We start from the raw sequence: 23,724 nt of genomic DNA, 5'->3' as shown, positions 1-23,724 counted from the left end.
TCCTTCATCAAGCTACTGCATATGTACCTACAGACTTCTTGCACACCATGCCTTTAAATACATGCTTTGTAGTGCCAAAAAGACCACATACAATGTAAGAAATCTCTTAGTAAAAGCAGAACATTTGAAAATGCTATTTTATTGCTGTGTTAAATAATTACTTGAACATATAACTTTATTTGGAAATGTTGCCATTTCCATTTCATTACACTTCTTTTACCTTATTTCTCTTTTCCAACACTTCACTCGGGTTCGTGTTTAGAGGAACAAATTGATTTGGATCTTCAATTTTGATTGGCGTTCCTCCACTAGTCTTGGAAGATTCATCAGCTTTCATCCACTTAAAGAAAAAAGACAAGTTAAAATACTCAGCACGAGGGGAGGAACACCTTCAGTTGCCTTGAACACGTATTATCAAGATTACTTTTTGTAAACACTGAAATATATCCCTGAAAAATGCAGTACTAATTGTGTACTAACAAAGTCTGGCACACAGATCCACCAGTGCCAGAGCCCTTGTTCATGCAGTTGACTTCTACCTCTGTTAACCTCACGTTTTGTCTGTAGTTTTTTTTCCCCCTTTGTAACCAACATTTGAAATCAGTTGCTGAGGGCGTTTCTCTCAAACTTAAGTTTAGAAACTCGCCAGCCTGCCAGCAGGAGGAGCTGACGCTTTTACAATTGTACGATGCAACTGGGAGTAGCCTGAAAGCAAGTAACAGGCTTCATAGTCCCAAGACACTTCTCTCCAGGCTGGAAACACAGTAAAGTATCCAGGAGAAACAAAGGAGAAGGAAAAATCTTGATCAGTAGTAGTAGAAGTAGTAGAATGAACAGACTCTTCATTTTAGTAGACTCACAAACTGGAGAGGGGCACTTGGAGATGCTTTAGAGCTTTGTGTCTCCTTTGTGTGGAGAACAGCCCATGGGGGATTCAAAACCTTACATTTGCTGGATAATTAACAGCACAAATAGACATGCTAGAAAAACTGTTCTCTACTTCAGGAATCAGAAGAGCTAGTAACAAAAGGAGAATCATTGTTAAATTTTATCATGAACTCCTACTCTTCCAAAAAATTAAACTCTGCTTCCCCAAACAGAGGGGATCATTTGTACTAATATCATTCAGTCTCCTCAAGATCTGTTTTTGTCTGCTTGATAAACTTATTTGTTAATCTCATTTAAGATTTCCTCATATAAACTGTGTGCAATTTACTTCCAAGTAGTGCAAAAATTGACTACCTAAAATATCTACCTACCGTGATCTTTGTCCTGGGACTGGTTTCCCCGTTCCAAGATTCCTCAGGCACATTAACTTTCAAGTATGTGTTTGGAGAGTTGAGCCATCTTGTCTTTTCTCTTTGTTGCCTCTGAGCCAGGAATTTCAGGGGGGAAAGTGGGACTGAATCGTCTTCAAAGGAAAAGGCAGTCACAGTGGCTGGGATCTCAACGTCACTCTTATGTCGGGGTTTCTCCCTGACTAATGGTTGCCTGTAGGCATAGCCAGTTCTGTACCCCTATGGAGGTGGAAAACAAAAGTTTAGAAAAGGTTTTAAAAATCAAAATAATAAATAAAATCTGGGAAAGGTATCCAAAGAAGTGATGGAAGCTCTGTGCTGCCCTATATGCACTAAACAGGTCCACTGAGCTCTTCAGAGAATGGGCCAGTGGTGTTGTCCATCGCTCATTCACACTACTAACGTTCAAGAGACTCGTGTAAAATACACAACAGCAGCAGCTGGACAGGATCCCACTCATGCTTCACCGTCCTCCCACCTTCAGGAATGTGTGACCACCAAATGACTCCCTGCTCAGGTTATGAGTTGGGTAGCGTTCACAAGGACATTTATCTGTTTCACACAACTGTACATCCTAGCTCAGAACACTCTCCCGTTCCTCACTATTGGTATTAAGGCTGTTCCAGAACTCACAGTGCAGCAAAATGGACATTTCAAACAAATAATAAATTATCATCTTACTTCCTAATGTTAGAATTGTTACAAAATGTAGGGGAAATCTGCTAAGTCTACTTACTAAGTGGTGACTAAAATATATTTTTACTATTAAGCTACTACAAAGAGCAAATATGTTTGTGAGATGGGTTGGAAAAAATTATGTTCAAAACTTCATAACTTCTTATCAAGACAGAATACTACTGTCAGATACAGTGACATAAAAACTAAACCAAACAGAAGAGGTTTCATACATAATAAAAGCTATTCTGTCTTCATTTTCAAACTCACAAAATAAACCAGAAGAAACACCATTTGCTTTACAGCAGCTAACCCTGCACTCAGCAACTTAGAGAGGCTACATGGACAATGCCATCAACACGCTCTCACCAGGTTGTCCAGCATCCGCATCAGCGCTTCAAATTCTTGCTCCCCAACTTTCCATTTTTGCTGCGAGGCCATATTCACTCCCCCTCCTCCAGTTGCTGCCACAGCATGTGTGGAAGGCTTGAACTTCTGCAGATCCAGTAGTAGAAGATTGTCTATCCCACCTGCTCCAGCTAACGCGTGAACCTACAGACAACGAGTGCACTTCATTTGGGGAAAAGCTTTTGGACTCTCTGCTTTGCTGAATTCACAGGAGAAACATAATTGAACACAGGCTGGTTTTCTGCTGTGCAAAGGATTATTTAAATATATACCAAGTGATTCTTACAGAAAGGATGATAATATCTGCTAAGGGAGTAGGCTCAACCAGTAGCTTTACAAGTTACCTTTCTGCATCATACTAAAAATTTTCCACTTTTTTATTTGTTTCAAAGTGAATGAGTGATTGATCTCAAACTGAATGGCTGGGCAAGGGAGGAAAGGAGTGGAAGGTTGCCACTCATACCTCCAAGCACCTACTTGGGAGGACAGGATCACTGGAGGACAAGAAAAAGCAAAGTAATGAAGTTTCTGGGGATGGCATGAAGAGTTATGAAACAGTTAGAGGACAGTTTCAGTCATGCCTCTCCACAGGACAAACAGTTAAATCTAGATAGTTGAAATCAGACAAAACAGAAGCAACTGATTTAGGGATTCAAGTTTCTCTTAAATATGCTACCCTCTACCATTGCTCCAACGACCTTTATTTTTATTTGGTTTTACAAATCTCTGTGATCACAGGGAGAAGCTTCTTGTCACAATATCCAACTCTGATAAACAGGCTGGATGTCAAGAGATCTTAGATGCAAGCAAGTACTACCAAATCTATTACCTGACAGATTCTCAGCATGAAGCTGACTCTCCACAGCAGGGAACAAAGCCTATACCCTTCACAGTGTAACATCACTGATGTTCATTCTAGGAAAAGTGATACGGTATTTATGCCATTCCTTCTACATTTTCCTGATTGTTCCAGCTTCTCTAACTGTGACCTGGCATATGATTCCACAACCCTAAATATTTTTGTAGTAGTAGAGAACTTCCCATTTGAGATGTAATCTGTCACTCAGCAGCACAAATGTTTGAAATCAAATACAGGCAAATTCTCTCTCACCTGTGTTTCACAGGCCAGTTGAACATTGAAAATATAGTGGAATGCTTCTTCCAGTGTCTCTCCTAATGCCACCACACCATGGTTTCTCAAGACTAATACCTAGTAAATGGAGACACTAATGTTAAATGGTAGAAACTGGCACAGTACATGAAAATTGTTTATGAAGAGCATATGCATGAGGTTGAATACCTTGCAACTGGGTCCAAGAACTTTCTGAAGCTGAATTCTCTCTTCCTGTTCATCAAGAGATCCCTGGTAGCTGTAATAAGCGACATCTCCCAGAATCAGAGCCTCCTGTGATATGGGAAGGATGCCACACTTCATAGATGAAACCTGTTTAAAGAAAATGAAGTACTGATAACTGGGAAGAGACAAACTCTCCTTAGTGAAAGCTTAGAAACAATATCTTTTTTTTTACCCCCCAGTCTAATTTGCAATAGAGTATCAGAGCTGCAGCTACCCAAGCTGGGGACAGATTCATTACAGTAAAACACAAATTATCTCCACTAAGTTATTTTTTGTGAATTTTACCCATGTGTAATTCTCAGCATAAGCCTACTTAATGTTTTTTTCATTCTTTCCCACATTTATGGCTTCAAAAAAGCTAGTGTAAAGTAAGTTATTTATTCCTTTTTTTGCCTGTACTCAAGGAATGCATATATATGCATTTATATTTAAAATGATGTGAATGTATCTATTTATCTCAAACCAATTATTTCAAGTCTCCTTACATTTTTATCATTGTCATACAGACCATTTGTAACTTTTATGTTAACTATGACTTTTTAATGGTGAGATAAATCCAAATTGATCATAACTACTGATTAAAGCCACTTAAAAACAGAGTTGCATAATGCAACTGATGATGTATATATATGCTACATGGCCTAAGATGCTATAAATTAATGTGTGTGAACTATACAGCCTCCTCAACCCGAGCACTATCACATCTGAACATCAGTTTATCCATTTCACTGCCGTAACCCAGTCCCCTTTCTCTGCTTATTTGACAACCTCACACCTTTCTTTACCAGTGTAAAGTTGGTGTCAAAGCAAAAATAAAACTGCTGTGAGCACTGACTCAGATTCAGAAATGTGCTCTAAGTTCATCTGGTAAACCTGCTTTCTTTTAGTCTTTATGCTAGAAGGAAGACTTACAGCTGCTGTTGCAGGGGTGTGTATGTGTATTACACATCTGACATCAGGGCGTGTGGAGTAGATGGCCACATGTGGGCTGAATCCTGCACTGTCAATACTTAGAGACGTACTTCCCTGGTCAACTACATCTCCTAGGATGTTTACTTTAACCTGGAAAAGTCAAAGGAATATTATTCAAAAGTTTGTGACAACTGCCATTATCTACAAACTACACTCCCTTTCTTACTTGGCATCAAATTTCCCCACTCCCATATTTAGGGCTTGAAGCATCAAAAAACAGGAGAGCAGCCATGAATCTGGGTGGCAATAAACCATCCTACTGTCCAAGCCTTTGATAGTTGACGGTAGTCTAGTCATGGAAAAAGTAAAGATAAGACCCTGATACAACACATATTCCTCTTTGGTCTAGCTGTCTTTTTCTTGTTTCTGACTTTCAGAAATGAATTTTGTCCTATATTTTAAATATGAAGAAAATTCGGCCTCTGAGAGATTTCCAATAAGAAAAATAAATACACAGGGAATTCACAATTTCTTGGGAACCTCAAAATAGTTCTAGGATCAACAAAAAAACCCCAACAGGGTCAGATCAGGTCTTCTCATGTTTGTATTTTGCTGCTGTGTTTGCTAGTGTAATATTATCAGTCTCAATGTGCTACCCTTTTTAACTCAGAGGTAGTTTCTTTACAGGCATGTATTGACATGAAGACCATATGGCAGGCTCTGAACCAAGAGAGTCGTGATTTAGCAGCTACCATTGCCTAAATGCCAATCTGTAATTTCACCCAGCTCCTTTGTTGGGCCCGGGGAAGATTATTCTGATTCTATTAACACTACTCCTACAGAGTCATTTCACATGTATTGTCATATTGTAAGGTTGTAAGTGGATGCTATTACACTGAGGCTATTTGATGAGCTTCACTGGGAAAACAAAACTTTGCTGCTCCACATTGAAGCTGAAGACAAAGCAACAGAAAGCAAAGCTAGACCCAAGAATAAATGCTGAGGACAAAGGATGCTGGTATCTCAACAGTTAATCAGCTTTTCATCTGGTGGGTAAACATTGGAAAACAAATAACAGTATGATTATAGTTTAGCTGTCCCTTTCAGCAGACACAAAAGTCTTTTGCAAAACAGGCTGAGCCTTGCTGGTTATCACAGCAGGTGAATCACGTACCAAATTAGAAGCTGAAGCTTCAGAAAATGACAGACCTCTTGGAATGATTAGAATATGGTCATGTTCTTTGCTTACTCTTACCTACAAAGGAGGGAAAAAATGGATTACTGATCTATTTTTGAATTTATGTTATTCAGGGGAAAAAATAATTTGAATTAACAACTAAGATTCCAAATAAAAATTGTTATTCTCTGATATACTTACTGTGATATAGGTATTTGGCAAATGTGCCCATCCAAACAAGTCAGCTAATCTATATAAGCTGGCTAACTTGCAACGAGTAAGTTTTTCTCCCTTTACAAATGAGGAGGTATCTACCCCAGGTAGATCATTGATGGGTGTAATCATTCCATGGCCTGAAAAAAGGATTAGAAAAAGATGATGGTCAGACAGACTATGCAATAAGTTCTAGCTATGGCATGAGCTTCCAGAAGCAGTGTATTTAATTTGTTAACACAGCAGTACCAGCAATTATTAGACTAGAACTGCAGTGCTGGGATTTCAAAAGTCTTTATGGAAAATTGTTACTTTAAAATGGGAGGAACCATAACCCAAATTTAAGTCTTCATCTCTTTTTCAAACATGAGAGAGGTGAAATAAAAGTTCCCTGAAATACAACTTGGAGTTTGATCTGTCTCCTGACTGAAGATCCTATATAGGACTGGAATTGCACTTTAAGGTATTTCCCCCTTTTGAATTATTTCTATATGTTACTTTGAAAATTGGAGGAGAACACCTTCCTGCTGGACTTCTGACACCAGTGTAACTAATTTGAAGAGATATCTCTGTCTTAGCACCTCAATTTAGTCCCAGTGAAAAAACTAGGATTAGTGCAAGAGTTCTTAAACCGTTAGGCATAAGAGATCATCTCTTAACAGAGAAATCACAAAGATCAAATGATCTCTTTGACTTGTGACTCCACAAACACATCCTTCTCCCCTTCATAGATACAGAATATCCCTTTGAGTGCTACAGCTTTTGCTTACAGGACAAGCTATGAACAGAAGAGGTAAAATTCATTTGCTTTTCAACAAAGAGTATGCAGTTGTGATCAGTTGCTCTGCTCCAGTCCTTGGGCAAACGCAGCACACAGAGACAACAGTCTGACCCATAGTCTCATTAATTAAGCAGAGATGTGAAGATGAGATTATTTGGGGTCTCTGTTCTCTTCCACTTGTTTTGTTAAATGAACTCTGAAGTGCCATTTTGGGACCAATTCTTAAAAGATGCTGAATACTGACAGCTGCCACTGTACCTCAGGCTTGTAAGCTCCCATATGATATCTACCCACGGAACTTAAATTGACTTTAATGTTTCAGTGCTTCATGACTTGGAAAGAAGAATTTGGGTGTGAACTGAAAGGTCCCAGTGACATCTTTATAACTAGAGTGCATACTACAGGCTGGTTTTAACTGAGAGCTATTTCTGCAGTGATTCAGTTTGCCAGGCTATTCTCCCTCCTGCTTTATTTTTCAATAACAATTTATATGTAGGAGTAGAAGAAAAAACTCTAAATGGTTATGTATTTCACATTTCAGTTCATGCTCATGTTAAACTGCCAACAGTAACGGGACATAGAATTTTGTTCCCTCAGTTGTACTGTCTAATACTAGCATAATGGAGTGTGAGGACTCCAAACATTTTGGTTGTCATTACACAAATCAAAGAATTTGAGAGAATGAAGCCTAAAGATCTATACTACTACTACATCTATACTACTTCACAGCTGATAGCACTTTTGTTCAAAGAAAGAGGAGATCCCGGCATTGCTATACCCCACTGACAATTGAAATAGCAAGAGAGAAAGTGCAATGTATCATGTATAATGTATAATTCACTTACTGAGTGAAGATGAGGAAAAACCTGCAAAAGAGCTTGCTGTAATGTATTCAGCAATCTGCTGTAATGCAAGCAGTCCAGTGGGGTTATTGCCCTTCTTCATCTGTTCTTGAATAAGGCATTCCAGATCTTCTCTAAAAGCCTGTAGAAACATTTGAGAATCATCAAGGAAACCTGGCTTTGATAGAAATAAGATTATTATAGGTGGGGCTGGTAACTCTGTCTGTTATTAATGTTACATAAAACTTCCCCTTAGACCCTGTTTTTAGCTGCTCATAACTTTGCCAAGTTTCAACTATCTAACTGAAACTTTGTATACTAAGTATTGGTGACTTGGGGGGTGGGAGGAAGGAGTTTGGTCACAGAGGCTTAACTGTTTCCCAGAACAAAACAAGATACAATGTATTTTTGTAAATAATAACAAACCCCCATGTTTTAACCAATAATTAAATTGTTCTCCACGTTTTGGAAGAGGTATTTGACATTCTATTAGGATGTGTTGTTTTTAGTGCTGAGTGGTTTTTAATTCTGTAATCCCTCTGAAAATCCACCCAAATTTGATGGTTATAAACAACTGGAAAACTGGAACTCATCCATGCTCAAGTAGTATCACAGACATGCAAAAACTAGAAGGAAAACTGGGATGTCATTTCTCTTCTTTCCTTTTCTCAAAGGGAAAGACCCTTCACTCTTCCCTTGTATAAAACTCTTCCCTTGTATGCAACCCCAAGAGATAAACTCTTGCAGAATATAGCATGAAAAAGGTTTTTACAGTATCAAATTTAATATGTTACACACTGTGGTCAAAGCCTGTTCCTTCAAGATGACAGAGAGATAAACCACCATTCACAGCAAAGGCCTGCCCTAGGACTACTTCAGTCCTGACACTTCTAGACTGAGTAAATTGTGTTCCTCCAAACTTTCCTTATAGGTTATATTTTCTAACCCTCTCATTCTTTCTTGGCAGCATCTTCCAGCTTTTGTCTGAAGCAGCATATGCAAAGCTGTACACAACACAAGCTGAGGTGTCTTGCGAACACTCTTGCTCGTTCATTCCAGAAAGACACTTGGTGTCTTTACCACACAGCCGACTCCTATTATAACTCCAGGCTATTCCCTGTGTGTAACTGCTCCTTGCAGTTTGCCTTCCTCAGTGAAATACTTGTCCTCAATTAGAAAAGAAAATAGTTCTGTATGGCAAATGGAATTTCTTCACTGAATTTTAATTCAGCCCTCCAAAACACTCACTTTGTTGGGTAAAATCTATCAATCTCATGACATAGCCTGTTCATCAACCAGTTTTAATTCTGAAAGACAGAGTGCTACCAGACTTGCAAAAAACATCCTCAACACCACTTGACACGGCCTCTCAGTTGGACAGCTGAGCATCCATAAGTAATTTCTAAGTTTTTGGACATTCATGTTCTTGCTTAGAGTAATTTTGTCAGGGTTATGTGTACCTGACAGTTGTCAGATTTGTACACCTAAAGCCTCCAAAAATTTGTGTTGACTGAATATGCAGCGATCTGTCAAATGGATGTCTCAGTGTTGAACAGACTACACACGCAGCATCCCCCAGACAGCTGAAAAACCTCTTGCTCAAAATATACGGACAAAATCAGAATTTTCTCTTTGGTGGCTGCTATAGGTAAGATCTATGCAGCAAGGGAAGAGAGCAAATGGGAAAAAGAAACAGCGAGTCAAATAAGGAAAGGAATCTAATTGGGACTGGGAGAAAAGAAGTGAAGGTATGAGAGGTCTGTCAGCACTAGAAGTCCATAAAGGAAAGTGATGAGAGGTAATTATGGGAAAGTAATTGCCAGAAAGGCAAACAAAGCTTTGTGGAAAACAGTTAAGTGGTTAGAACCTTCATCCTTCATCTATCAGCAGATGACTGTGAAACCCACTCCCTTCAATCTGATTCAGCAAAAATGATGCCCAACATCATCATGACTCTGTGCTCTAATGGCAATGTGGGCACTACCCTTACTTGACAAGAGCACTGTCCCCAGCCTAGAACTCAAATGTGGCTGCAAACCCAGACTGCTGTTAAGACATGCAGAGGATGTTTCTTTGCCTCCTCTTGCACACAGATAATAACCTTTAAGTGTACCATACAGTTGTCTTGTCCCCATGACTCATTTGGCACACAGTGGCTAGTTCTCACTAAAAAAGAAATTCAGTACTTTTTCCTCTTCTCATGGCTCAGCATGTGGCTCTGTGCCTTTTCTACATGCTACTCATATACTCTGTTGAGATGACAATTATTATTTATCTAACAAGATTTTCTCTGGGCAGATAATTACTGTAAATCCAAGTGCTTCATAAGCATTAACTTACTAATCCCTGAAATATGCCTTTAAGGTGCTGCAGGGCCCTGGCATCATTTCCATGGAACACCCACCAGCAAGGACGTGGAGGTCAGATGCTTCCAACAATTTGGGACATTCATTCTGAGAGGCCCAGAGACCCATTTGCAGAGCACTCAAAGCACAACTCTGAGTGAAAATTCAAGAGCAGCACTGAGCATTTAATGTGCTGCTGTACTCTGCTCTGCCTTAAAAGAGGGATACACAGAAAATCACAATCTGAAAGACCAGGAAACTGATGGTTCAGCAGCACCTATGACAGCCTGGTTTAAATCCCTGAGGTTGGTTAGCATCTGAATGTGAACACGCATCACTACAGCCAAAGTGGTTTTGTATGAAATTCACATGCACTTGATCAATACAATTCCCTGCAGAAGACATAAGGACTTTTCACATAACTTGAAAAAAGCATTTTAGTGGTCAGACAACTCACAATGCAGAGATAAAGGAGCCAAGGCCTAATCTTTATGCTCTACTAACCTGCCCAAAAGTGCAAAAAATGTAAAATAACAGCAGAGGTACTTGTTTTGCACATCATATTCCTCACATCATAGAAAGCTTTTATTCACCCTCAAAATACATAAACCAGACTTTCAAGCACCAGTCATCCCAGTCAGTTCACTTTGCTGCTAATGGTTCACCATGAGGCTATGGTTTTATGGCACTTTCTCCTCTGTTATAGTGACCTATAAAGACTACAGAGACAACAACTGGCCAATGTATTTTATCAATAAGCTTTACTAACACTTCTTTTCAAATTCTGTCATTCCAAGATATTCTCAATATTCCTGAAAGAAGCCTCCTGTAAGAAAGCTCTGCTATTCACATTCTGCAAAGCTGAAGTGCTTTCAGCTCTTGTTTACTATATGTATATAAGAAAACTGCACATTTGTAGTCTCTTGGGGGCCATGTGGAATAAGGAATTCACAAAATTCATGGAGGTATTTATTTGGGAGGAGATGGAGAAAAATAGTTATCTGTATTACATTAAATCACTCTTGCTTCAGTTCCACAAGGACTATAAAAAGGCTCTGCAAAAACACTCACAGTAAATTCTTATTAGTCATATTTAGCCTTTTTTTTTTAAGCCTCATGAATAATGTCACATCTACAGTAGAAAAAAACAAGGTAGTATATTTCAGGCCATTTTGGACAGAAAAGAATTTCTTACTGTATTTTTAACTCTTCTGCTTTCTGATCATGTCAGTTTCATTCTTCTGATCTTAGCTTCGTGCTCTGATGTTAAAGATAGTATGTTATACACTTGCTGAGGCTACCACAAATGGGGATTTAGCATTATATCAACAATTCTGTTACACCATACAAGCATCTTTCCTTACAGATAATTTTAGAAATACCAGAAGATAGGTAAGAGACAGGGAAAGCAGCAAATACAGAGGTTTGGGAGGAGCTGTAAGCCAGAAGTGAGGATATGGATGAAGTGCACAAAAGTGTGCAATTCATCCAGATGCCAGTGCACAACACTGCTTCCTAGCAGACTGCAGCCCTTACTGTGTCATGCACATGACTCACTCACATGCCTTCGTGCATATTTATGAATAATTCAGTACCTTTCGTTCACTGGCACAGGCCCTTAAAACTTGTATCTGTGTGTCCTTAGCTAACATGCTTAGCACATCTCACACATGCTAACACCACCTTCCTCCATTACTGATAATTCCTAATGGGCTCAGGTGAAGGTCATCACCTTCTTCTGGACAACAACTAACCTTAAACATTAGCCATTAAATAAATGATATTTAATGGAGCTTTCATTGTACAGCACTAATGTCTGTATAACCACTATCATGTGTGGCTTTGATTTTGAGATCTGATCCATTCAGCAGTAGAAATCTGCTTTGCAAATCTAACTGCAGCCTGAAGACCAAGCAGTTTGGTTTTGCTTTAATTCATGAGACTGTAATATATATCTATATATCTATATCTCAAATTGCCCACAAGTGGCCAAGTAAAAGTCATGCTTGAAGAGATGTTTTCAAAAAGATGGCAAACACTCTGTTCTGGCACAAAGCAGGTATTTGACAAAAGGAAAGGACACTAGTGATTTCAGATGTAGCCTTCCACAAGAAAATGTTGACCAAGGGAGAACGGTACTGTCAGATGAATGAAAAATGATGTTATTCACTTGTATCCTCAGCATTGCTTGATAAAGAGAAAGTTTCAGCTTTGGGATTTAAATAGCTCTTTGGATATATGTGGGGGGTTTTTGTTTGTTTTAAAACACAAAAACTTTTAGACATAAGATGATACAATAAGACTTTTCACAGCGGGGTACCAAGTCCCAAAGTGAGAAGCAGAACACCTCATGGCTGCCCATCAACACAGCTGCACCACTTCTGGACTTGGCCAACCTGCCTGTGCCAGTGCTATGGCAAGGGTGCTGCCTGGATAACCCATTCTGCCTTAGCTGAGAGCTGTTTCCTCTTTGCACAAGCATCCTTGGGCCTTCAGTGAGCTCACCTGCCCAGCTGAGCACCAGTGTCCATCTTTGTGCTGCAACAGCACTTCAAGCATCCTGCTGAAATTTTGCATAGAAAACAGCCTGTGGTATGAAAACTAGGCCCATGACAGTTACTGTAAAGGAGGTAAAGCAACATTTCAGACAAGGTGCACAACTAGGAGGATGACAAGTAGAGCTTTTATTCACCTGGCAGCAACCAGGCACCTAAGCGAATAGCCTGATCGTGGTATGCAGAAGGCTGCAAACTCCCCTTCTCCCACTGCCAGCTGAGGTTGCTCTCTTCAAAACTGCACTGAGATGAATTACATTAAGTTACATCAGAAGAAAACACAGTTTTGCACCTACATCATGAACCAAAGCATTGCCTGCACAGACAAGCCTGCCAGCTGCTGACCTGACTGCTCTGGGCTGGCAGTGCCCACCTGCTCTGCTTCCATCTCACCCACCTTCTGAATGCTGCTCCACTACTCATAGCTACTGAGATGTCAATTTTCCCCCCAACTCACCAGTAAAAACATACAGGGCCTATTCCTAAAACAGTTTCTAGAAAAACTTCACTGTTTCTAAAACTCCAACCAGCTCTTTTACACCAGCTGAGACAGACTTACATGGTACTGCAGCCTGCAGAACAGACACAGCTTTTCTTGATAGAGTCATTAGTTGCATGAATAGGTCACAGTCTTTCCAATACCATAAAATCACTTCTCCAGAAATATTTGCAATCATCTTTCAAATATACATCATAAACTCAAGCAGTTTAAATGCAAAAATGTTTCCACTTGGACCTGCAAGAGCTCTTTGAAACTCAAGAGTGAAGTCACAAGCCTGAGTTCTGACTCATTTACTTCACTTTGTTTCTGGACAGTCTAAGTGTGAGCTGTCAGTGTAAATTGGGGCTTTTAAGAATCAAAGCAACATTTGCATGTACCAGTTGACAACTGGTATTCTTCAGTCAACATAAGCAGAAAAACTAGAATAACCAACTTGCTAGAATAACCTATTTTACATGTATACAGATCTATATATAGCACAGAATAATAATGTTGCTAGAAAAGTTTTGTATTAATCTCTGTCTTTGGAGGCAGCTCCCTGCTGATGTTAAGAAGTATGCCAGTTCTGAAGTATTTTGACTATCTTTCTATGCTGTTTCATGTTTGCTGACTATTGATTTCTCCATGTAGTCCTTATCCACTCAAAAGAAGTAGAAATAAGTCATTAAAATAATTATGAAAATGAATATTAAGAATAATATCAATTTCCTGAAAGTAGAGAAAATGATGGTACACAGCTCATCTACAAACACTCCATCCCATTGCAAACCTTTAAGAGAAGAAAGCACATGCTCACATCAGGACTAATTACAGTGAGGTCCAAGCTGATACATTAGTCTAAAGGAAAGCAGCTAGAAAAGGCATGTGAAGTCCTTCCATTCGTGAGCAGCACTACTGTTAGTCTAAAAGCTGTAAGAAATCCCTTCATCCATTCTCACTTTTGCCCATTTTTACCATCAGTTCATATATCTTAAACCCATTTTTCAAGAGGGTCCAATTCAACTTATCTACACATAAATGTGCCCACACAGAGCCTCAAAGCCAAATCACCACCACCGAAGAAAAGTTTCAAACCTTAACTGGTGTTTTGTTCTCGAGAGCGAAGAGATGTTAATTTTCACTGCTGTGCTGTGAATGCAGCTGCCCTCAGAGAGGAAGGACCTTCACCAAAACAGCCGATACAGCTTCGTAACAGGCTGTTTCAAGACTGGAGTTTAGATACAAACAACCGGTGCCCTAAGTGGAAAAGGGTGGAGCTGGCCACAAAAAAACCGCCAGTGAGTAAAGGCTTGTGGGGAGAAGATAAGAGTCACAGCGTTTGTTAGCTCCACCAAAAACAACAAAAAAGACACCTTTTGTGTTAAGGCAGAAATGGGCTCAGTATTAAATATGGGGAATCAGGTAAAGTTATAATAACCTCTTCACTTGCTGCAAAGTATGTGGGTATCTGGGCTGAAGTCAGCAACTTGTCCCCATACAGAGCTCAGCCTGCTCCGGTTTTTCCAGCTCCTCCAAGCTGGTACACAGCAGCTTCCTTCTGTGAGCTGAAGCGTCATGTTTACTCCTGTGATAAAGCAGCCCAGAGATACCCTATGATTAAAGCAAAACCTGAAGCCCCAAACTTGTTTGCCAAGCCCATCTTCAGCACACCCAAAGTGCCAGCGCCAGCAATCCCCACACTCACACGAACTCTGCCGTGGATGGGGGGTAGTTTGGGTCCCTGGCTTGTGGCTTCTCGTGCCATGTTGTGCATCTTGCTAGATGGAACATAACTGCTGGAATTTAAAATGCTACAAGAAATCAAATTGTACTTTGTCAGGGGTCTTACACATTTCTGAGCACAATTAACTCTTTTCTCAGTAAACGCCAGAGTAAGGAGGGTGGGAGCACAAGTGGTGGCGTTGCACCAGGACAGATGATAGGAAGAGCCTTTGTTCTGGGTGTTCTGGATGCACATGTTCCTGCAACCAGGGAGGAAAGTCATCAGTCACGACTTTCCAGGATTTTCCAGGCAGTGTTAAGAGCATGAACTAATCCAAAAGATTATTTAACAGACAACGCCCCAGCTCCCCGACCCCAATCCCATGCAAAAAACAATCAACCAAAAAAAGACTTACAAATTAAGACAGTTAAGTAAGTCCTTTGAATTGTTATTCACTCCTTGTATTGCAATGGAAACCCCTCTTCTTTCTCTCATCAGACCAATTTGACAGAGTTTACAAGACTAGTGAACAAAAGGCAAATGGAGGATTTGGTTACAATGTTTTTATATCTCTTTATCATTTACCTAGGGATTTCATTCCGATCAGAGTGTTATTTACAACAAATAGCTTTAAATACATATAGGACCATAGGAGAGTGGTCAGGTAAAGAAGGAAGGATCTGATTGTTTAATTATTTGAATCATCTAAAAAACATGGTGCCAAATGTACAACAGGATCTACTGACACCCCCCCAAGATGACAGAACCCCAAATGCAGGCACTTAACAATCAGCAGAAGGATTAGAAACATGGGTGGGGAGAGAAAAAAAACAGGAGAAAAAGAAGTTGATTGGGAAAATGTTGGCATTTCTGTCTAATGAACACCACAATTAGAACACAATGGGAAGCAGCAGTGTGGAAGAGTGAAAGGTAACTCATTTTTAACATAAGAGAGTAGGGAAAAACTCACAATTGCACTTGTGGTGCAGGACGTGGGTATGAATTGACCATGCACCATCTCAGCCATGGAAATGGATGTTAGGCAATGGCATTTCTTATGCTGTCACAGAGATGTAGTGGATGGCTTTGATTTAAGATGGCATCACCCCTGAACACCTAAATTCTCCCTCACCTAAAATGCCAAACTTGCCCAGCCTGCCCCGGGCTCAGTGGGATATTATTATGGCTGAGAGGATCTTTAAAGGGCATTTTGTGGCATGTCTTAAATGACACATTTGCCCCCATGAATGCAATGCTGCACAGGTCGTATGATGAAAGCATGTGATTAGATAAGATTTTGCAATGAGAGGAGAGTCATGATTCTCCAGTGGGAGTCAGAGATATGTCAGGGAAGAACAAAGCCAGAGGAGAGACTTGTATGAGGCCTGCCCAGTGAAGAGGTCCCTGGGGGACGAACAAGGTTGTGAGTGTTTCACATGGCAAAACAGCGACTCTCCTGAAGGATCTGAATGGTTTTTGAACTCATAGGTAAAGAGCAGTAGAAGGTGAAACGTGGAACTGAAAGGACTTTGATATTTTAAGAAAATGAACTGCCCTAAAAGGGAGTGGTGTTGCAAAAATACTGGATGTTCACTCCATGCAAAATAAAGCAGAGCTAGACAACTGCAGAAGCTGGGGGAAAAAAGAAAAAAAATGAAATCATCCTTCATCTCTGTCCTGATGGCTTGAAAATAACACAGCCAGAAAAAAAAAAATCAAGTGTGGGTGGATTTGCTTGTTTTTGAGGAGAAAAGTCTGCCTGTATGCTAAGGCAGACCTCTGAATAGATGAGTTGCTAGGCTGGACTGTTATCTCCCCGCCTTTTTAGGGCAAGACCAGCTGGCGTGGGAGGCAGGGGTGTGTGTGTGTGTGTGTTCAAGGCAGGAAGGAAGAGAGGCAGAGAAGTACATTTTTAACCTCAGCAGAAAAAGAAACTGATTTTGCAATAGGGATGGCTTAGACCTCAACCAGTGTCCTCATGCAATGGCAGTGCCGAGACAGAATCGCCCCAAACACGCTGCAAAACCACGATGGATTGGTAGGTGCTCTCTACATCCAGCATGAAATTAAAGCAAAGCATGGTGAGATCCTGCCAGCAAAGTGCTCAAACTAAAACCAAACAAGCTTCCAAATAACTGTGTTTCGTAAGTAAAAACAGCAAGTGCAAATTCAATGGGTCTTGACAAGCCACATAAAACTTGCACTGGTAAGTTCAAAATGTTTATGTATTTCAGCTTTTCAACTCATCCCTTTTTATGCAAAATTGACTACTCCAACTTTTCCCTACGTCAGAAAAAATAATGAAATACATTTCATATTACAGTATATCTTGTGTATAAGGATGCATCCTCTCCTGTTTCCAATCTGACCTGTATCTTTTCTTCAGATACAGTGATATAAGTGGACAAAACATACTCCTCAGTGCAGTTTAAGAAGTGAACCTAATTTCCTGTTAGCTAAAGCCTGTAGTCAGCTGTCCTCCTGGTTAGGTAATCATTTCACATGGTCACACTTCCCTGGAAGCAGTGTGGCACTGCTGCTTGCCCATAGAAACATGTCACGCCTTCCCTGGCTGCTCCGGGAGGGCTATGGGGAGCTTCTCCCCTCTGCAGCTCTCCTCAATGCTGAACTGACTGTTCAATCTTCACATACTGTAAGCTTCTGGTTGCCATGGTGAGGGCACCAGAGAAATGCCAGGAGGAAATGAAGGCCAGGAGGACTTGCATACCCATAACTGAAATGAAGGTTTTGACGATACAGCAAATCAATGTTTACTCTTTGAGAGAGGCAGTTACTCTGTTCAACAGGCAATATATGATTCCTTGACATATAAAACAACAAAGACATGTTTAAAGTTTGAAAAATCTAAAAAAAAATACTCCCTCTTTTCAAATTTTGAATATGTTTCAGATCAAGTACCTCAGACCCAATGTAAAGCAATAAATTTAGTCCACTGCATAGATATAATAATATGTGTATATATAATAATAGATATAAAAGTAATGACACAGCACTCAGACTTTCTGAATATGCATTACTGAAAGAAACTTAGGTGGTTTTGATTGGCCAGCAGTACCTCTGGTTGCTACCAGGCTGCTCAGACCCAGCTAATCTTCATTTCTTTCCACCTTTCTAACAGATACTGAGCAACAAACAGAAGGGTCCTATCAGATTCTTCAGGCTGTCACATGCTCACAAGTTACAAGCTGTACTAAGCAAACATGTCTGAGAATTCACTGATAATGTCAGGATGTTCTTGTGGGCAGTGGTCATAAAATTCCTATAATTTGCTTAAGACTTCTTATGAACAGACTCTTACGACATTGGCAAACACCAAAGGTAATGGGAATAGCTTTTCAGTAGCTTTTAAACTATTTAATTTAGGAAAGGGAAATTGTACATCAGAGAGGAGTAGTCAGATCACACATCAATACGTGCATCAAACAGCACATCAGAGAGATGCAGCAGTTTGATGTCTGAAGATGTCTGGTCAGGGCTGCAGTCCTTGCAATAGCATGCACTGAACAAAATACACTGTGGTTCCTGAAAGATATTCCCTCATTTACTTTCTTGCTAAAGGGTTTAGATTGAAAGAAAGAAAAAAAGATTGTTGATAAACCAGATTAAATCAGTACCTAAGCTTTCTAGTACATGACACTAATTAACCCTTTAGTTTTACACCACAATGCTTTGCTCAGAGAAAGTGCATGTTCAAACAAGCTCACCTCAAGTCCACACATGCCTGTGTATTATTGAAAAAGGTATTACACTTATTACACACACCTCATATTTGCTAATACTTGCCAGAAGATGAGTCAATGACTGTTTCTCTGATCTGAACACATGTATCAAGACTGGGTGAAGATACGAATGCATCGATCTAAGACTGGATAAAGATTTACCAGTGAGCAAGCTCTTCTCAAAAATGTATCTTGATAACCTTTCTTCCTCTTCTTTCAAGGACTTTCAAACTATTTCCTCCCTATCAACTGGAATAAACCAGAGAAGCAACAAAGCTCTATACAAACTTCTAATGCAACGTAATTCTGCAGCTACAGAAAAAAACCCCTTACACAAAACACTCAATTCAATCTTGAACTTGTGTTATGCAAATGGGTAACAGAAAAAAAATGTTCTCTGGCCCTTTTGTGACAAATATATTCAGGAGGAGACAAGGTAACCATTTTCAGTCCTGACTTTCAAGGATGCTGGAACCTGGAAGAAACAATGCAATTGCTACTTTCAAATCTGCTATGAAATTGTCTTGATGGACATTCAGTTACAGATACTGTATTAAAGATGCTTTTATTTTCTCACACAACAAGTTATAGCAGGGTTCCTCTAAATTTTCTGTATGATGAAAAGAGATAATAAAAGGAGATATTTGAGAGGAAGTGGTAGCTCAAACACCTCCTCTCCATGCCTGATCAAACACTCAGCTCCCACATTCCTGTTTCTCCCTGCCAGATGCCAAAAGCCAAGCAGACAGCAGGCCCCTGGCTTATTTGGACAACTGTTCCCTTACATAACAAAACCTTCCAACTTATTGGCAGCTCCAAACAGACACTTTCCAAAAAAGTGCTGGGCTCAGCTTCTCTTGCTGCAGGACACTAACAACAGCCCGACAGCTCTTTGTTCCCCAACCTTCTGTTAGAACAGTTACGTAGATTCAGGGGCTGCCTCTCTTCATCTTACTTCCTAAAATGTGCATGTTGACACAGCATCTATTAAAAAAAACCCACAGAGACTGCATGGAAGAAACGTTTATTTTCTTTGTCAGGCTTGGAAAAAGGTCCCCTAAAATCTTAAGGAAATAGTTAATGCTCATCAGATTCAATACTGCCATTCAATACTACCAAAAAAATAACAGTGAGAAACCCAAACAAGATCTCTCTAACATTTTTATCTGTTAGATGAAAGATCTAGTCTTTGGTGTTAGGCCTGGCTACTTGTAATGTGACTATTTTAATAGGAAGGAGCAGACACTGATCACCTTTTACAATCAAGTGTTTAACATAAAATGATCACGATTAAAGCATTATGCAATACCTCCTTAGAGTATTTTCTTTATAAAAGAGCTTGGCTGTGAAACCAAGCTTGCACAAATTCACTTGAAAGTAATAAATTCCTTAGTCAATAGGTTCACATTATACTCAGAGCAACACACAGATCCAAGAGGCACTCCACGACAACACTTTAGCAAACAATCCTGTTATTCATGGATGACTATAATACAGTGATTACTAACAGCTGTTTGCAATCTCATTACATATGGAAAAGCTTAAAAAAAAATTATAGAAAAAGCACCCCAACTTAGAGAGGAGCTGAAGAGAGAAGGATCTGTAAAGCTGCTTAACCCCATCTCAGTCCCATTGTCCTCATTACTCACACGACACTCCAACACCTCCAAAGGCTCACCTTCACACAGTACTCACTCACGCCCTATGGCTTGAACATACTCAAGGTGACAGTACTACTTTCCAGGGTATTCATCAGGTTAAACCCAAAGAATGTATGTATTAAAATATAAATTAAAACTAATATGAGAGTGGTTCAATAAATTTAATAGTTTTATATGTAGACTGCACAAATACCGAACTTACACAACCAGTAGATGAGTGCTAATATGGCCAAGTATGGCTATGATCACCTCCAAGGACATTAAAACAACACACAGTCTAGCTTTTAAACAAACCTAACCTGAATAGATGCTAAAGAAAGCATTCCTGGTGCTAAATGACAGGTTAATATTCAAACCCAGAAAGCAGAACACAAGGTAATGCCCTAATTTGTTCCTATTTGACCGATGACTCCTTCACCCTCTTCCCCGCCCCTAAGTTTTAATTAAGTACCCTGCAGCCAGACAGACCTTTTTGTAATACTGCAGTGAAGCGTAAGAATATAAAAGCATTAGGAGCAAAAAACCACCACAATAAAGGTTGCTTGTTCACAGACAAAACACTATGCAAACAAAATGCTGGATAATCTGTTTAGTGACTCTTCTCTCAGAAGACAGGCCAGAGATAGTCTAGCTAGTTCTGATGTAGATTTCTTAAGTCTCTAAAAGTTAACCAGGAATCTCAGAAAATAACACTCATTCTCATCCCCACTTAATCCCACTCACGGGGCTCTGCAGTATCTGAGTGACCCTCTTCCTTTGCTCCATCATATTGAAGTCCTGTCTCAGGTCAGGAGACATGTTTCTCTCTCGGATATACTCTGGGTCATTCTCGTTGATGCGATCGAAGTATCGCTCTTTGTGAGGCATCGTGGCCGGGGGAGGAGTGGTGATCACCTGACTGGCATCAGTACTCATGCTTCAACACTGCAGGTGGGAGGCTTCACCTGAAACCAAAAAGAGGAAAGACTGGTTAACCATTGAAAGGAGGGGCATTAGATAAAACTTCCAAGCCTGGACACAAATGAAGTTGGTTTTCATCTCTGCAAAACAACATCTAAAATGAAAGGAGGAAAGTGAATAATTGTCATAATCATAAGTGTTTAAAAACATAAATGAGTTCTCAGTGCATAACCATCAAGTTAAAATAAAAACCTAACAGCATAAAATTAAGAATTACGACATTCAAAATGACCACAATATATTTTATGACAAGCTTTCCTGTATCATTTTACTCGGCACTCATCACCCCAAAGGTGTTTATAGAGTCCTCTGTCCTCACCTGTTCAACCAAACACACCCAGAAGACTGGATCTCTGTTTAACATCCACTCAGACCTCATCTCCCAAAGACATTCCCCAATTACAACATTTCTAAAGCATCTCACAATCCCAGCTTAAAGGCACCAGGCAGCTTGAAGACTGTCAGGGGATCTCTGCAGTGCACCGATCGGTGCCGGCACTTTCACAAGGCACTCTCAGACACAAAGGGAACTGCAGAAGAGGTTGGATGTTGGGTTGCACAGGACTGAGGCTGCATCCATAGCAAGGAGCTGAGATTTAGCTCTTCTCCTCTTGTATGCAATTATATGTAGAGTCTCATCAAAGCCCATTATATTAGGGAAAAATCCCGAAACCCAACAAAAAAAGCCTTTCATGTCTTGGTAGAAAGTTATGTTTAAAACCTCATTAAAAAACCTGATAAGCATTTGTAAACACAAACAGAACTGGATCAAAAGCAAAAGAGCAGACACTTGAATTTTCATATAAAGAATCAGGCTCAGAAGCACACTCAGGAACGCCATTCCTCAAACAGGTACTGAAGAGAGACATTCTCTCAGGTTTGAGGAACAAAGAGGAGCAAGATTTATAAGACAAGATAGTGTACTACAAAAACACATTTTAACATGCAAATGCCTACATCCAATAATATATTTAATATAAAAATATTTGCATGCAAATATATTTGGTATGTAAATACGTTGCGTCTTCAGAGGAAAAAAAGCCAAACATGAAGGAATGAGAGTTGATGAGTAACATTAAACAGTGTGGTTTGACACAGTGGTATTAGGGATTTAATGTGGCACAGTTCACCATCCCTCATTTGGACAGTGCAACTAGTCTTTGGAGCGTTCTGTGAACAGTGAATTGATGTGGACCATATCAACTCCTCCAACTATAACCTCGTGTGTTTTCCAGATGAAACATGTGGAAGCCCTGTAAAAACCAACTTTGGCAGCCCTTGCCTTCCTCCTGCCTGCAACAAGCCCTTTTGGCCCTTTTAGCTGCAGCTTCTGCTGTGCAGCTATGCCACGAGCCAGGCTGGCAGGAGTATGCAAATTAGTTTTCAGCCAGCTTCCCACACTGGCACCCAAACAATTAATCCTGGCATGCTGCAAGGATTAATTCCTGGGGCATTGCAGCCCAGATAGAACATATGAAATCCCAGATAGAAAACAATACAAATACCACCTAAAGAGCTGGGAAAGCATTAGCAGATTAGGTACAATAAATCCACACATATGATTTTGTCATGTACTACACATTATGATAAAATTTGGGACTGAGTTGAAATACAATTGATACTTGACTAAAAACAGTCACTCCAGGTTGCAATTGTTTTTGCTTCTTACATGCTTCCCCCCTCTTTTTTTAAGGAGAGAGCAATCTATGATGCAACATTATCCAGCTGCACACATGGAGCTTCCATGAGGTACCTGACATGCTGAATGAATGTACCACATTCTGGGATGTATAGTTCTAGAGTCAGGTTCCATGAACTCTGATGGCTTTGTTATGGAGGCTGTGGAAGCATACCACTGAGTTCTGCATTTGCCGCGAGTACAGTATGAAGCCATTTAGCATTTGCCGACTGATCATCAGGAAACTTGCTATGTGTGATCAATTTGGGGATGCTGGGAAGAAGACAAAGGGCTTGCTTCATGGAAGTGAGGGTTTGGGGAAAATCTAGTAGAAGTGTAAAAGGAGCTGAAGTTTTTCTAAAGAACGAATTGTTGTCTTTTCCAGATGGACACACTGAAGCAGAAGGATAAACCTCTTGGACACTGGGGATATGATCACAGCTCAGCTTCCTCCTGTTCAGGTTATAAGAGATGCCCTTACAAATTTAATTATGTATTATGTCTCCCCTATCCCTACCCCCCAAAAAAGGCAGGGTTTAAGAGGCAAATTAAAAAAGCATCATGAGAAGATGTAAGACCATGAGCTCACTCTCCAACTGCCACAAGGTACAAAGAGCTTGAGATCAGATCTCTCAGCCTACACTGTTCTCCATCTGTACTGGGGTAAATATCTCCATCTGAGTCAGAACAAGCACCTTCCAGCACCCGCTGGTAACTGAAAACAGTCTAGCAATGCAGATGGCAAGAACTCTGCTTGAATTCATGACCAGCTGCGACCCTGCTCTTCAGTTACTTCTTCCCATGAGTTGTCTTATCCAACTGTTTTTCCTAAAATGCTCCTGAATCCCATTAACCCCAAGTGACAAACTTGCTCAACCACTGATCCACTCGGTTGGCTGGACCAACTGTATGCATGTC

General features: G+C 40.1%; 1 protein-coding gene across 10 annotated transcripts in view; it reads right to left on the bottom strand.

The window, feature by feature from the left end:
• The window catches only part of ADD3 (adducin 3), a 100,209-nt gene that overhangs the window by 6,992 nt on the left and 69,493 nt on the right, over positions 1-23,724 (bottom strand). For 9 of the 10 annotated variants that reach the window (XM_062000939.1, XM_062000938.1, XM_062000945.1 and 6 more), the window contains 10 exons: positions 20,892-21,112; positions 7,667-7,805; positions 6,029-6,180; positions 5,825-5,905; positions 4,651-4,800; positions 3,682-3,825; positions 3,493-3,591; positions 2,343-2,525; positions 1,260-1,517; positions 221-340 (listed from right to left, as the gene is read on the bottom strand). In XM_062000939.1, coding sequence (XP_061856923.1) covers positions 221-340; positions 1,260-1,517; positions 2,343-2,525; positions 3,493-3,591; positions 3,682-3,825; positions 4,651-4,800; positions 5,825-5,905; positions 6,029-6,180; positions 7,667-7,805; positions 20,892-21,083 — 1,518 coding nt within the window. In that variant the 5' untranslated portion in view covers positions 21,084-21,112. Of the gene's footprint in view, positions 1-220; positions 341-1,259; positions 1,518-2,342; positions 2,526-3,492; positions 3,592-3,681; positions 3,826-4,650; positions 4,801-5,824; positions 5,906-6,028; positions 6,181-7,666; positions 7,806-14,139; positions 14,281-20,891; positions 21,113-23,724 lie in introns of those variants that run through there. The other variant, XM_062000946.1, reaches the window with a different exon arrangement.

The sequence above is a fragment of the Colius striatus genome, chromosome 8 (genome assembly GCF_028858725.1).
Source record: "Colius striatus isolate bColStr4 chromosome 8, bColStr4.1.hap1, whole genome shotgun sequence".
Classification (NCBI taxonomy): Eukaryota; Metazoa; Chordata; class Aves; order Coliiformes; family Coliidae; genus Colius; species Colius striatus.
The sequence above is the reverse complement of the archived record's forward strand: the minus strand, read 5'-3'. Positions and strand labels throughout refer to the sequence as shown.